Source organism: Panthera uncia, chromosome C2 (assembly GCF_023721935.1).
Source record: "Panthera uncia isolate 11264 chromosome C2, Puncia_PCG_1.0, whole genome shotgun sequence".
NCBI classification, from domain to species: Eukaryota; Metazoa; Chordata; class Mammalia; order Carnivora; family Felidae; genus Panthera; species Panthera uncia.
The window spans coordinates 149787387-149803088 of record NC_064810.1 but is presented as its reverse complement, the minus strand read 5'-3'; the positions used below and the strand labels follow the sequence as shown (position 1 = coordinate 149803088).

Below are 15702 nucleotides of genomic sequence, written 5' to 3'. Positions count from 1 at the left end.
CCGCGCCCCCGCGCGCCTGGCTTGCGGGGGGCCGGGCCGGCGGGCGGACGCCGCGCCGCGCACCCATGGACGGCCCGGCCATCATCACCCAGGTGACCAACCCCAAGGAGGACGAGGGCCGCGCGCGGGGCGCGGGCGAGAAAGGTGAGCAGGGGCGCGGGTGGGCGGGCGCGGGCGGGGGGCGGGCGCACTCCCCGCGCCGCAAGAGTTGGCTGCCGCGCGCCCGCACGGGCCTGGGGGAGGGGTGCGCCCGCGCAGGAGGGTGCGTGGGTGTGGGGGTGAGCCCGCAGGCGAGGCTGTGAGCGGGTGGCGGTGACCCTGACGCGCTGCGAGTTTAGGTTTGCGCTCCACCAACGGAGAAGTTGTGAGCGTGTGTGTGCGTGTGTGTGTGTGTGTGTGTTGCTGGCAGGTTGTGAGTGCTTGTGCCCTTTGGGTTTTGTGTGTGCATGAGACAGAGAGGTGGTTCAGGGTGTGTGCGTCTACCAGAGAGGTGCGGAGGATGCTGTGCACCTGACAGGTTGTGAGTGCGTGTGTGTGCACTTAAACGTGTGTGTGCGGACACGCCAACTGAGATTGTAGGGGTGTGTGTGTGTGTGCACCTCTCGCAGAGGTTGTGAGTGCGTGTTCTCCTGCCAGGCCATGAGGTTCTGTATGTACCTTATGTGCAGGTTTGTATGTAGCCAAGAGGTTGTGGAGTAAGTATGTGTGTGTGTGCATGAGCGTGAGCCTGCAGAGAGGTTGTGTGTGTGTTCCCTACTGACAGGAGTTTGTGTGTGTGCATGGTGTGCCTACACCACCAGCTGGCAGGTTGAATACGCTGTGTTCATGGACTGGAAGGTTGTGTGTGTTTGTGCACTCACGCGAAGGCTGTGGCCTGTCTGTGCCATATGTGTGCACCAGTGAGGCCGTGTGCCTGGGTGTTTTAGTTGGTTGTGCAAGTGCTGGGGAGGCAAGGGGGGGGGAGGCATTGCCTAAGCCATTCCCCCTTTTTCGGCTTCTGGTCTCAGTGACAACAGCCTGTTGGGAGTGTCTGCTTGGTCTGATGCTCCCTGGGCCCTTTTAGGGCCGACCTCTAACACAGACTCAGGGAGCCCTTAGGGTGCCGGGTGTGTCCCTTCTCTCTGTGCTGCAATGCCTGGTTTGGTTTTAGCACATTTGACCCCATCACCCACTTTTGTCTCCTCCTCGTTCTTTTTCTTTGTGCCTCTGCCCCCCTCTGAGACTTGATGTCCCCCTTTCTTATGTGCCCTGCTTATTGTCCCTCTAGTGAGTTGTCCTGAGGTCTTTGAAGGGCCAGGGAATCTGGCTTGGTCTGTTTTGGTGACTAAAGCCTGCCTCCCTCTCTTCCTGCTGTGCGCCCCCCAAACACCTAGACTGATGTCAGGAGCAGCCCACAAGGACACCCTCCCCCCACCCAGCCTAGCCTGGCTACTGCCAACTCTGGGAAAGAATCCGATTTCTTTCCATGTGTTACGACCCTTGCTGTGCCAGCGGGGTAAGGGGTGCAGCCCATCTGAGGAAGTGGGGTGAAGGTGGGAGGAGACAAGCCCCTGTCTCTTTCCAAGCAGGGACCACTGGGCAGGCCCATCAGAAAAGGCAAGAAACCGCCAGAAGGACCCCCAGATTGGGGATTTGTCAACCCATTTGCACTTTCGTAAACCAGGAACATTATGTGTCTGCAGACGTGTTTTCTTTTACGCGGAATTAGAAATCAAACTCCCCCAGGCATTTTTCTGTGCCTAACAAAGTAGCTACACAACTAAGCGAAGAGGGTGCCTCAGGTCCATCTGTATGTCTCTTTGGGCCCAAGTGGGCAACACTTGTTCTGACCTTTCTGCCATCAGGACTGTCAGTTGGAGCCCTGGCCTGTGGGCTCTGGGCCGGGCGTGTCCTCTCATCGAAGGTTTAGTGGGAGGCACGAAGGTGGTTTGGTGCCTCTGCTTCTCACCCACTCTGGATCGAGTGCTTTGCGTGATGCTTTGCCAGAGCGAGAATCCACAGCTGTTGTGAAGAGAGGTGTGGCATAAAGCAGGGAAATATTTGTCAGGACCTTAGCCCTCCTGCCGCCCCCAACCTGAGTCTAGGAGTGGGGTCCTCCCCAGCACTCTCTCTTCCTCTAGCTGCTAGGCTTTTTAGAGTCCATCTATCCAAAATCCAAGCCACGCACGCACAAATCGTCAAGGACGGTGCTTATTCTATTCAACCTGTTTACGTTACTTTTCATGGCGATCTTTTATTATCTTTAACAGCTTATTTTGTTTGTTTTCTAGTGTCTGGCTGGCTGATTGTTATCTGATTAGGCCAATACTGGCTGCTCGGGGGTGGGGTGGCTAGCCAGTAGATTCTTCTTGCCGAAACATTAAATAATACTTGATTCAGTTTTTCACTTTTAAGAAATGGAAAAAAATTGGTCAGTTACGACATGGCAATAAACTTCAGAGCCAAAATTCGGAACAGCTTCTTCATACTCGTACGTCACTAAATAGGTTCGGCGATGTTTCTAGCTTAAGCATGTTGATCTGTTTAGATGGGCACAATATATTTTACATAATTTTAATTTTAGGTAAACACTTAACCACTTTGTTTTTATTGGTGGGGCCTGGAATGTTGTAAGATTTTGTGGGAGGAAAGAGACACACTGTGGGTTTTAAAAAAGTTTACTTTATCATTTATTCTGTAAAACAGGAATAGTAATGACTGCTTTTGTGTTTGATAGGAGGGTTAAATGAGATGATGTATGTTAAACCTTTCTTTAGGTATGGATTTGTAAAACGAAGAATGATAATACATAAATACTCAACGTTGGCTCTGGTGTTTTGCACGAGTTGAATTACTCCTTGACACATTGCCACGTGGTGGTGCACTCCTTGGAGACGACTGTCACGATTGCCACCAACAGCCTGGCCTGTCAGGGAAGATTTATTTCTTAGCTGTGTTTGATTTGGTTGACAGTATAAAGATGCAGAGACAGATTTCCCTGTTAGTTCAACTCAGCCTGCTTTGCTGTCTAGACATTTACTCTTACAAATCAATAAGAAGGGTTAGTACGGTGGAAAAGTGGACAAGCTCATGAACAAGGAAGTCCTAGCATAGAAGAGCCAGTCTGTCCCATAAATGTATGAAGTGATGCTCTACTTCAGGGGACATAGTTGCATATGCATCAGCTCGGTTAAGCACTTAAATGACAACATTCAGAGTAAATAAAAGTTTTGGGAAATGGGTACTCTTACAGACTTTTGTTGGAGAATACAATCAATACAGACTTTTTAGAGGATAATTTAGCACTGAATTGTTTAGGAACCTTTCTGGCTGCAAGTAACAGACAACTGGGCTTAGCCTATGGCGTAAACCAATAGGATTTTATTCCCACACAGCTAACAGTCTGGACGTAAGCTCCTGCTGGCTTTGGTTCAGCAACTCCTTGGTACCAGGCCTGACATCACCATGATTCTCTTGGCTTCTGTTCTTGTTGTAACGTAGCTGCCACCCCTCCAAACACCACAGCCACCTTCAGGGCAGAAAACAGCGACAGTCATGTCTGTCCCTTTTACCTGGAAAGCAAAAACGTTTGAGGACTGGTCAGCAAACTTTGCCAATGTTTATTTAGCAAGAACTGGGTCACATGACCACCCCTAGCTGCAAGCAGAATGAGTTTCCAGCTTTTCCAGCCTTTGTTATGGGAGGCAGGAGATGATTAGAAATAGGTGGGAACAAAGTGTTGGTTCAGCCAATCAGCGATGTTGGCCCTATCTTCAAACTTGTAGTTCTACTTCTGGGTGTTTCTCCTGGAGAAGTGCCCTCATATGTGATCAAAGAAACACGTACAGGAATTTTCACTGATGGGTACATTGCTTGCAGTAGCAGAAAATCCATTCTGAGTTCACTGTTTTATAAGATGAGAAATTTAGGTTCAGTTTTTTGCTGTTGAAGCAATTAGACATAAATTGTTGGAAAGGCTGTCCTTCCTCTTTTGAATGTCCTTTGTATCTCTGTCAAAAATCAGTTCAGCATATTAGTGTAGATCTCTTTTTTAAAAATTTTTTAAAATTTTTATTTATTTTTGAGATAGAGACACAGAACGCAAGCAGGGGAGGGGCAGAGAGAGAGGGAGACAGAATCTGAAGCAGGCTCCAGACTCTGAGCTGTTAGCACAGAGCCGGACCTGGGGCTCAAACCCACCAACTGTGAGATCATGACCGGAGCCAAAGTCAGACACTCAACTGACTGAGCCACCCAGTCCCCCCTGTGTAGGGTCTCTTGTTCACTGATCCACCATAGCTATGTAGTAAGTCTTGAAATAGGATGGACTGATTTCTCCAATTTTTTGTTCTTTTTCAAAAATTATTTTAGCTGTTCTAGTTCTGTTGTTTTTCTATATGCATTTTACAATAACCTGGTCTGTATCTACAAAAGATCTTGCTGAGATTTTGATAGGAATTGAATTTAACTTGTATATAAATTTGGGGAGAACTGACATCTTTACTATGTTGAGCCTTCTAATCCATGAACACGTTATGTTTCTGTGCTTATTTAGACATTCTTTGATTCTTTCATCAGAGTTGTATAGTTTTCGGCATACAAGTCCTGTTGATGTTTTGTTAGACTAACACTTAAATGTTTCTCTAGCTTGTTTTAAGTGATCATATTGTACTTTTTACATTTCAACGTTTTTTTATTTGTTTTTTTATTTTTGGGACAGAGAGAGACAGAGCATGAACGGGGGAGGGGCAGAGAGAGAGGGAGACACAGAATCGGAAACAGGCTCCAGGCTCCGAGCCGTCAGCCCAGAGCCCGACGCGGGGCTCGAACTCACGGACCGCGAGATCGTGACCTGGCTGAAGTCGGACGCTTAACCGACTGTGCCACCCAGGCGCCCCAATCATATTGTACTTTTAATTTTGGTCCAAGTGTGCATTGCTATATAGAAATAGAATCGATTTTTGTATGTTTGTCTCATATCCTATGACCTTGCTGAGCTCACTTATTAGTTGTAAGAGGCTTTGTAGATTTCTTGCAGTTTTTTACACAAACGTATCAAATAAGAACATTTATATTTCTTCATTTCTGATTTGTATGCTTTTCTTTTTCTTGCTTTATCGCACTCACTAGAGTGTTGAATAATATGTGGGGAGATTGGACAACCTTCCCAGTGGGAAACCATTCGGTCCTTTACCATTAAATATAATGTCAGCTGTAGGGTTGTTTTTTGTTTTTTTTTTTGATGTCTTTATCAGGTTGACGAAGTTTCCCTGTATTCCTATTTTTCTGAAAGCTTTTAGCAAGAATGGATGTTATTATTTTTGGGTAGTACCTGGGTAGCTCAGTCTGTTAAATGTCTGACACTCGATTTCGTTTGGATCAGGTCGTGATCTCCTGGTTCATTCGTGGATTTGAGCCCTACATCGGGCTCCTCAGTGACAGTGCAGAGCCCTCCCATGCACTCTTTCAAAATAAATAAACTTTAAAAGAAATTTTTAAAAGGATGTTATTTTGTTGTGTAATTTTTTTGCATCAACTGATACCGTCCTGTGAGTTTTGTCTTTAGTCTGCTGATGTGGTAGATTACATTGATGGATATTGTTAAGAGTTTTTACATCTGTATTCATGAGTGATATTTGTCTGTAGTTCCTTTTTTTTGCATCGTCTTTATCTGTTTTGGTGTCAACTTCACAAAATAAATTGGGAAGTGTCCTCTCTTCTTTTTTCTGGAAGAGATTATGCAGAATAGGTGTTAAGTCTCCAGTGAAATCATCTGGGTCTGGAGATTTCTTTGGGGGAGAGTTTTTAATTACAAATTTAATTTCCTTAACAGTTATAGAGCTATTCAAATAATCTCTTTCATGTTGGCTAAGTTATAGGTGCTTTTTTTTTTCAAGATTTGACTATTTCATATAAGTTGTCAAACTTATGTGTAGAGTTGTTCATAATATTATTCTCATATTATCTGTTTGGTTCCTGTAGGGTTTGAAGTGATATACTCTTTCATTCCTGATATTGGTAATTTTTGTCATTCTTGCTATAGATTTCTCCGTTCTCTTGATCTTTACAAAGAATCGGGTCTTTGATTCATTAATTTTCTCTATGCTTTTATGTCTTCAACTTCAATGATTTCTGTTCTTTTATTATTTCCTTCCTTTTGCTCGATGTGAGTTTATTTTGCTCTTTTTTTCTTGGTTCTCGAAAGGGAGCTTAGATTGATTTGAGACTTTTCTTCTTTTCTAATGTATGCATTTAGTGCTACAAATTTTTCTCTTAACACTACTTTTGCAATGTCCCACAAATTCTGATGCTACATTTTCATTTTCACTCAGTTCAATGTATTTTTAAAAAATAGACTTTATTTTTTTAGAGCAGTTTCAGGTTCATGGCAAAATTGAACAGAAATTAGAGTTCCCATGTGACACTGACCCCACACATGCACAACCTCCCCTGCATTGACACATTATTATCACCTGAAGCCCACAGTTCACATTATGGCACACTCCTGGTGTCTTACATTCTGTGGGTTTTGACAAATGTGTAGGGACATGTATCTACCATTGTAATGTCATACAGAATCGTTTCCCTGCCCTTAAAATCCTCCCTGTTCTATTTATTCATTCCTCCCTTCCTGCAGCCCCTGGCAACCACTGATCTTTTTACTGTCTCCCTAGTTTTGCCTTTTCCAGAATATTACATAGTTGGAAATCATACAGTATGTAGCCTTTTCAGATTGGCTTCTTTCACTCAGTAATGTGCATTTAAACTTCCTCTGTTTCTTCCTGGCTCATTTTTTTTCTAGTACTGAATAGTATTCCATTGTATGCATGCACTGTAGTGTGTCCATTCACCTACTAAAGAACCTCTCAGTTGCTTCCACGTTTCAGCAGTTGTGAATAAAGCTGCTATAAACATCTGGGTACAGGTTTTCCTGTAGACACAAGTTTTCAACTCATTTGGGTAAATAGCAAGGAGCACCATTGCCGTCTAGTGTGGTAGGAATATTTTTAGTTACGTAAGAAACTGCCAAACTGCCTTCCAAAGCGGCTGTATCATCTTTAGTTTTCAGAAGTTTAGTTATGATATGTCTTGGTGTGGATTTCTTTGGGTTTACCCTGTTTGGAATTTGCTCAGCTTCTCGAATTTGTAGAGTGTGTCTCTTGCCAAATTTGGGACGTTTTCAGCTATTATTTCCTGAAATGCTTTTTCAACACTGCCATGTCTCTTCTCCTTCTGGGACTCTAATGACACAAATATTAAAATCCTTTGTTATAGTCCATGGGCTTATCAATGCTAACTATTCTTTTTTCGTTTCTCTCTGTTGGTTCAGATTGGATAATTTCTGTTGTCCTGTCTTCAAGCTTTTTTATTTGTTCCTAGTTCCCTCCATGCTGCTGTGTATCTCCCATCCACTGAGCTTTTTATTTCAATTTTTGTATTTTTTGGTTCTAAATCTTCCATTTAGTTTTTCTTTCTATCTTGTATTTCTCTCCTGAGACTTTCTATTTCTTTGCTGAAGCTTTTTATTTTCCTCATTTGTTTTAAAGTGCTCCTAATTGTTTTTATCATAGCTGCTTTATTTTTTTCTTTTTTTTTAAATTTATTTTGAGAGAGAGAGAGGGGGAGAGAGAGAGAACTCAAGCAGGGGAGGAACAGAGAGAGAGAAAGAGGGAGAGAGAATCCCAAGCAGGCTCTTGATTTCCAGCCCAAATCAAGTCAGATGCTTAAGCAACTGGGCCACCCAGGTACCCCTCATAGCTGCTTTAAAATCTTTGTCAGAGAAGTATGACATCTCTGTCATCTTGGTGTTGGCATCTATTGATTGTCGTTTTTCATTCAATTTGAGAATTTCTAGTTCTTGATGTAAGTGAATTACAATTGAAATCTTGACATTTTCATACTATGTTATGAGTCTCTGGATCTTATTTAAACCTTGTGCTTTATTTGGTTTTCTCTGAAACTGCTCCAGCAGAGAACGGAGGGGAGGGCACTGTCTCATTATGCCAGATAGATGTAGAAGTCCAGGATCTCTACTTGGCCTCTTTTGACACGCTGCTGTGCAGGGAGGGAGTTTTCAGCTCCCACATGGTCTCTACTGAACTGCATTCGGAGTGGTCTCATGCCACTGGGTGCTGGGAAACCCCTGCCTCCTCCTGTGCCTCCTCTGGCACCGCTCCAGTGGGAGGAGGGCTTCCTTACTTCTAGGTAGGGATGGAAGTCCAGGCTGGCCACATGGTCTCCACTGACACCTCTGGGAGACAGGGGAACTCTTTACCAGTTGTCAGGTTTGGAAGTTCCTGCTCCCTACTTGGCCTTCTCGGACACTACCCTGGCCTCCTAACACCCTGATGAGGGTGGAATTCTAGGTACTCAGCCAGTTTTGCTGGCACGGGTGAGGAGGTGTGTGTGTGTGTGTGTGTGTGTGTGTGTGTGTGTGTGTGGTGATTGGCTGCTGTAGAGCAGTTGTTGTCTGAAAGTTTTGTGTGTTGCCAGACTATCCCTTTCCTGGTCCCTTAGTTATAAAGAGTAGTCTTTGGAGGGAACTCCCGTCTGCAACTGTTGGTGTTCGCCTTAGCACCTTCTTCAGCTAAGTCTGGGCTGTTAGAAAAAGAAACCCCAGAGATCACTGCAATGTCATTTTAAGTTTCAGAGCCCCTAGCTGGTCTGTCTTCTTCCACCTTTCAGAATCTTCTTATGTTTACTTTATAAACAGTGCCCAGGGTTTTTAGTTATACTTAATGGAAAGAACCAGAAGTATGTCTACTCCATGTTCCTGAAAGCAGAAGTCCCCTGATTGACTTTTAGACCGCTCCAAATTAAGTGTTTTAAGGAAGACTGGAGTTGGAAAGTTGTCATTTTCAAGGTTTATTTCAACATTGTGCTTATGATCAATGTAAAAGTCAAAGTGACTTAGTGCTTTGAGAATCTTGATTGCCCCCTAAAAAGAGAATGATAATTAATTCAGTGGGAAATCAAGGCTAGATCAGTAGGGCTTCAGTGACAATTGTTGTTTAAACAACCTTAAAAAAATGCTTCCATAAGCTTTGGTCTTAACACCAGAATTTTTTATCAGAGTTCATAGTATCCTGATTTAAATATATTTTTGATCTAATATTCCATTTGGTTGGCAAGCATGTTTAAACTTCTGTCTCTCATTTTATTTCTCAAGCAAGAAAGCATCAATTTAAGTCAATAGAAATGTCTTCATAGGATAAACACAAAGGAGCTCATCTCTGGATTTAGCACTCATGACCACCACACATGGCTTGCTGGCCAGTGACTGGAAAAGTCTGCTTCCAGCCTGACTGCTCTGGAAGGAGGTTTTAGAGCTTCAGGAACTTGTCCCAGACCGTACTTGACTGGCACGTCCAGGTTGGAGAGGAACCCCATTTGGAACGGACTAGGTTTTCAGGAGGGACCACAGAGCTTCGAGCTTAATTCCGACATAGGTGTATGTTCGTATGTGTTTACTTACCTACTTATCGGTCTTCCAGTTTTATTAAGATATGATTGACATACAACACTATTTAAACTTAAGTTGTACAGCGTGATGATTTGACGTGCATACATGTTGTGAAATGATTACTCCAGTAAGTTTAGGGTGCATCCCTCACCTTGTATAGTTACAAAACAGAAAAACCACCTTTTTTGTTCTTATGATAGGAACTTTTGGGATTTACTCTCGTAGCAACTTTGAAATATACCCTACAGCAGTGTTGACTGTAGTCGTCATGTTGTATGTTACATCTCTGATGCTTGTTTATCTTACAACTGGAAGTTTACAAGTTTGTACTTTATGGTCACTTCACCCAGTCCCCCTCCCCCACTCCCTGCCTCTGGCAACCACAAATCTGATCGCTTTTTCTGTGAATTTGGTTTTTTTAGGTTCCACGTATAAGTGAGATCACACAGTATTTATTATTTTTGTCTGTCTGACTTATTTCACTCGGTATAATGCCCTCAAGATCCATCCCTGTTGTTACAAAGGGCAGGATTTCCTTCTTTCTTATGGCCGCGTAACATTCCATTGTATAGGCATACACCTGGTCTTTATCCATTCCTCTATTGATGGACACTTAGATTGTTTCTAAGTGAATAATGCTGCAGTGAACATGGGGGTAGGGAGGGCAGGTGTCTCTTTGAGATAGTGGTTTTGTTTCCTTTGGATATATACCCAGAAGTGAGGAAAAGGCCTTCCTCTCTTTTACTGATGTGGAGGGTAGGGGAAGTAGGATACATGTTGCAAGTAGATTCACTGGGTCTTTTCAGCCAGGAACCGGCAGAAGTCAGGATATACTCTGGCGACCAATGATTCTAGATTTAAATGTACGTATATAGTTTTAATATATGTTTTTTTCACTTGCTTTGTCAGTAACGTATGATGCCAAGGTCAGGGAATGTAAGGAGTCTCTTGGGTAATATTAAAGGCATAATATATACCTTCAAATTTATTTTCTAGATCTTGATTTATCAGACATTTAGAGTTTAGTATTTTTAATGACTTATCTTTCTGTTTAAAGTCTACTTTCTTTAAATAGTTTTCTTTCCTTTAATCTTTTCACATATATCCTCCTATCTTCACAAAGTGAGGATGCATATTCAGTGCTATATTTAAAATAAAATTAAGCAAATATTTGCTTTTATGGCTCTGCATAATGGAGCACTGGGTCAGGATGTGGACATTTTTGTATTGGGGATCAGGACTGAAAACACTGGTGGCATAGTTCTCTGAAAGCAGGGAATAATAAACACTGGTCTTTATGGATGCTAAGGATTATGTAATCACCTAAGTAATAGCTCATTTTGATTCTGAGTAGCTGCTTCAATTTAAAAACTGAAAGGTTTCTTTGTAATTATGATTTGTATTAAGGCTCTTTGCCAGAATGTTTTAAAATCTTGGTACTTAAAAGCGCTTTAAAAACTGAAGAGAAGTGGCTTAGCACCTGATGCCCAATAGTGTTCTTACTTTTCATAGTTAGTATTTAACCCAGGCTTTAAATGTTTTTAGGGTCTCTTGAAGAACAAACTGTACCACCTTGTCAACATGGCTTGAATGAAACATAGCCTTTCAGTACCAGAAGTCAGTATTCCAATAAGAATTTATACTATACTTTACATTGTACCTAAAACCTCCTTCTGCAGTCTGATCAAGATTAAGCTTTCATGCTTACAGTGTCATTAAATTTGTTCTAAGTATTTGGCTCACTTATGTTCAAGTCAGAAACCATTGACCTTAATTCCATAGACTTCAGTCAGAGCCATATTTTCTTTCCCCTTTTTGAAGAAACAGCTCAACACGTTCATTTGGGTTTTGGTTAGAACAGATACATTTCCTAGCAGTCATCAAACAGTGTGCAGCTTGAGTAGCTTATTAATAACTCTGTCAGATATTTATGTATGTATTTATTTATTTATTTTTAACTCAGATATTTAAACAGTTATTGGTGAGCATTAATGTTTCTACTCCATAGCACACCCTGTATCATTGCCGAAGGCCTGACTTCTCCTTTTGAATTTTTTTGAGTTTGATTTTGTATCGAGATAAATGTGCAGACAATAAGAATCACTCTTTTTGGCCTAAGCCAAGGTTCCCAATTTCTGTGTTGACAAACTCAGGCAGCTATATAACCAGCCCCACAGTCAAGATGGAGGATATTAACATTGGTGTCAAAATACTCCCTGTGCCCCGTTGCAGCTGTTCTCCCTCTACACTCAGCCTCCGACAATAATCTGTTCTCTTCTCTATTGTTTTTTGCCTTTTCTGGAATGTCATATACTAAATGGAGTCCTGCAATATGTAGCTCTTTGAGTTTGGCTTCTTTCACTTAACCTGATGCTTTTGAAACTCATCCAGATGGCTGCATGTGCTAGTGGTTCGCTCACATTTATTGCTGGGTAGCGTTCAGTTGTATGGAAACATCGCAATTTAAAAGTGTATGTTTCGCTTAAAAAAAAAAAACCTGCCAAACTACTTTCCAGCGTGGCGGTACTATCTTGCATTTCCATCAGCAGTGTGTGCTCTGCATCCCTGTGGGTCCTTGGTACCATCAGTTTTCTATTTTAGCCATCGTAGCAGGTATCTATCTATTGTCATGGTTTTAATTTGTATTTCCCTAACAACTGTCAGTGCTGAGATTCCTTTTATGTGCTTGCTTGCCATTTAGATGAAGTCTGTGGTTAGTTGTCTGTTCAAATTGTTGCCCATTTTTTAAAAATCGGACTGTTTGATTTCTTCTTATTGAATGAGAAGGTTCTTTGTATATTCTGGATACACTTTTCTTGTTGAATATGTTTTGCAAGTATTTCCTCTCAGTCTTTGGTTTGTCCTTTCATTCTCTAAGCAACTTCTTTTATTTTCCAACTTTTTAAATTGCAGTGAAATACAGACAACATAAATTTTACCATCTTAACCATTTTGAAGTGTACAATTCAGTGGCATTAAGTACGTTCACACTGTTATGTAACTATCACCACCATCCATTTCCAGAACTCTTTTCATCGTGTAAAACTGAAACTCTGTCCCCTTTGAGCAGTAACTCTCCTTTCCCCCTCTCCCTGCCCCTGCAGTTACCATTCTACTTTCTGTTTCTGATTTTGACTATCCTAGCTACCTCATAGAAGTGGAATCCAGAGGTATTTGTCTTTTAATGACTGGGTTATTTCACTTGCTTTAATGTCCTCAAGGTTGATCCATGTCGTAGCATCTGTTAGAATTTCCTTCCTTTTTAAGGCTGAATAATATTCCATCATATATACAGTTGACCCTTGAATAACTCCGAGGTTAGGGGCACTGATCCCCTGACGCTTTTGGAAACCCGTGTGTAACTTTTGCCTTCACAACAGCTGAAACTGCTAATAGCCTGCTGTTGGCAGCAAGGCTTACTGATAACATGAACCTTTAGTTAACACATATTTTGTATGTTATACATTATGTACTCTATTCTTACAAAAAAGTAGGCTACAGAAAAGAAAAATTTTTTTAATCTTAGCAGTTCTCGTTAAAATTTTTTTTTTTATTGTTTATTTATTCTTGAGAGAGAGAGACAGCATGAGCAGGCAAAGAGAGAGGGAGACACAGAATCCGAAGCAGGCTCCAGGCTCTGAGCTCTCAGCACAGAGCCCGACATGGGGCTCAGACTCACGAACTGTGAGATCATGACCCGAGCCGAAGTCAGATGCTCAACCCGCTGAGCCACCCAGGCGCCCCAAAAAGAAAATATTTTTGAGAAAATCGTAAGAGAAAGTACATATACAATACTATACTGTAAAAAATCCACATATAAGTGGGCCCATACAGTTCAAACCTATGTTTTCCAGGGGTCGACTGTATTGTATATATATTATATATATAGTGTATACATATCATACATACTGTATACACTTATGTATATGCCGTATATAAAATATCCCACGTTTTGCTCATTTATTCATTTGTCAGTGGACACTAGGTTGCTTTCGTGTTTTAGCCATTGCGAATGGGTATATACCCAGGAGTCGAACTGCGGCATCACATGATGATTCTCTTTTTTTAAATATTTATTTATTTATTTATTTTTGAAAGAGACAGGGAAAGGGTATAAGCAGGGGAGAGCCAGAGAGAGAGAGAGAGAGAGAAGGAGAGAGAATCCCAAGCAGGCCCCGCACCATCAGCGCAGAGCTCGATGCAGGGCTCGATCTAATGAACCGTGAGATCATGACCTGAGCCCAGTCAAGAGTTGGATGCTTAATCAGCTGAGCCACCCAGGGGCCCCTCATATAGTAATTGTATATTTAATTTTTTGAGGACCAACCATACTGTATTCCATAGCAGCTACACCATTTTACATTCCCATCAGGTATATAAGGATTCCAAATTGGGGTGCCCGGGTGGCTCAGCTGGTTAAGGTCCGACTTTGACTCGGGTCATGATCTCATGGTTCGTGGGTTTGAGCCCTGCATTGGGCTCTGTGCTGACAGCTCAGAGCCTGGAGCCTGCTCTGATTCTGTGCCTCTGATTCTCAGATTCTGTGCCTCCCTCTCCCTCTACCCCTCCCTTGCTCGTGTTCTGTCTCTCTCTCTCTCAAAAATAAATAAACATTGGAAAAGATTTTTTTAATTAAAAAAAAAGAGGATTCCAAGTTTTCCACATCCTTGCCAATACTTGTTATTCTCTGTCTTTTTGATAGCTGCTACCCTAATGGGTATGAGATGTTGATGTCTTCTGAAGAGCAGAAATTGAAGTTTATTTGTTTGCATATGGATGTGGCATTTGTTTCCGCCTCATTTATTGAACAGAGCATTCTTTCTCGATTGTATTGCTGAACCTTTAGTAAAAACCAATTGACTGTATATATGTGGGTCTATTTCTGGATACTGTACTCCTTAAATTTTGATTGCTTCCTTAATGTGAAGTGGTGTTAAGCTTAATATAGTACCAGTCCTCCCTCAGAAGTAAATTTTTGGTCATGATTTAAGCGGAAGAGAAGACCAAGACATTTTACAATCTGGCAGGAAAGATTTACTCTGCATTTTGCAGTGAGGAGGTGGGGGGCTCTAAAAGACAAAACCTATGACTTCCTCCACTCTTTTTTTAGGAACTTGCCCAAACAGATTTTGTACGGTATATCTTTTTTGCAGATTTAAAATCGGCGCTGAGAATTTCTTTTCATCTTGAGCATCCTTATGGAGAGACCTAATACAAAAGTACGAGAGAAGATAAACAAGCATTTGAGTTTAAAAGACAGCCTCCCATCGTTATACAATAGTATAAAAATAGTGACTATCTTGATGGAGTCTAAGAGAACAAAGGAATAGAAAAGCACCAGGAGAGAGAAATGTGCTGAAACCCCAGCTCTGCAGAGAGGGCCTGGGCTCTGGAGGGTGTGAGGGATACCTTTCAGGCTGTCCCCATGTGTCGGCAGGGAGGGGGCCCCATGTGTCGGCAGGGAGGGGGAAGGAAGTGCTGACACTGCTTGAAACAAAAGGGCAAAGCCAGCTCATTAGCTGGGTAGCTTCATTTCTGTTGCCCCCAGGTAAGTAAACAGGTGAAACTTTCCTGAGAAAGAAATCCTCATCCAGGAAGTGTGACCCAGTTTGGATAGAGATCACAGTTGTGCTGGCCGCTAATGTTAAGATGTCACTTAGAAAATAGTATAGCGATGATCAGAGCCTCAGAGATGGGAAAGCCTGGGCAAATGGCTTATCTCCTTTTCTATCTTCCTACCCCCTGTCTGGGCTCTCATTCCAGTTCTTCCTCTGTGAGGCTGCTGGAGGTGAATTTCTGAAGCACAGCTCTGATCATGCTGCTGCCTGCTTAAAGCTATTTCTCAGTGATTCCCCATTGGCCCCAAGAGAAGAACATGATGTTGTATAACCTGTAAGCCCTTCATGGACTGACCCTAGGCCACCTTTACAGTCTCCTGTCCAGGGACTTCTCTTCTACACTGTCATGAACTAACATGCTTTTCTTTTTCGCTCCATTGTGTATGTCCTGGTTCACCTTACTGAGATGCCTTTTTCCTTATGTGCCTGATGGATTCTTAGTCGTCCTCTAAGATCCAGCTCACGTGTTACTTTGTCTTGTACTGTACTTGTTACTTTCTTCTTGTACTGCCCGAGCAGGATGCAGTAAATAGAGTGTAATATTTAAAGGCATAGGCTTGGGGCGCCTGGGTGGCTCAGTCGGTTGGGTGTCCTGACTTCCGCTCAGGTCACGATCTCGTGGTCCGTGAGTTCGAGCCCCGC

General features: G+C 42.4%; 1 protein-coding gene across 2 annotated transcripts in view; it reads left to right on the top strand.

Moving 5' to 3' along the window:
* Positions 1-6: 6 nt before the first annotated feature.
* Positions 7-15702, top strand: part of CTDSPL (CTD small phosphatase like) — a 120463-nt gene continuing 104767 nt past the window's right edge. For both annotated transcript variants that reach the window (XM_049629021.1, XM_049629019.1), the window contains exon 1: positions 7-144. In XM_049629021.1, coding sequence (XP_049484978.1) covers positions 66-144 — 79 coding nt within the window. In that variant the 5' untranslated portion in view covers positions 7-65. The remainder of the gene's footprint in view (positions 145-15702) is intronic.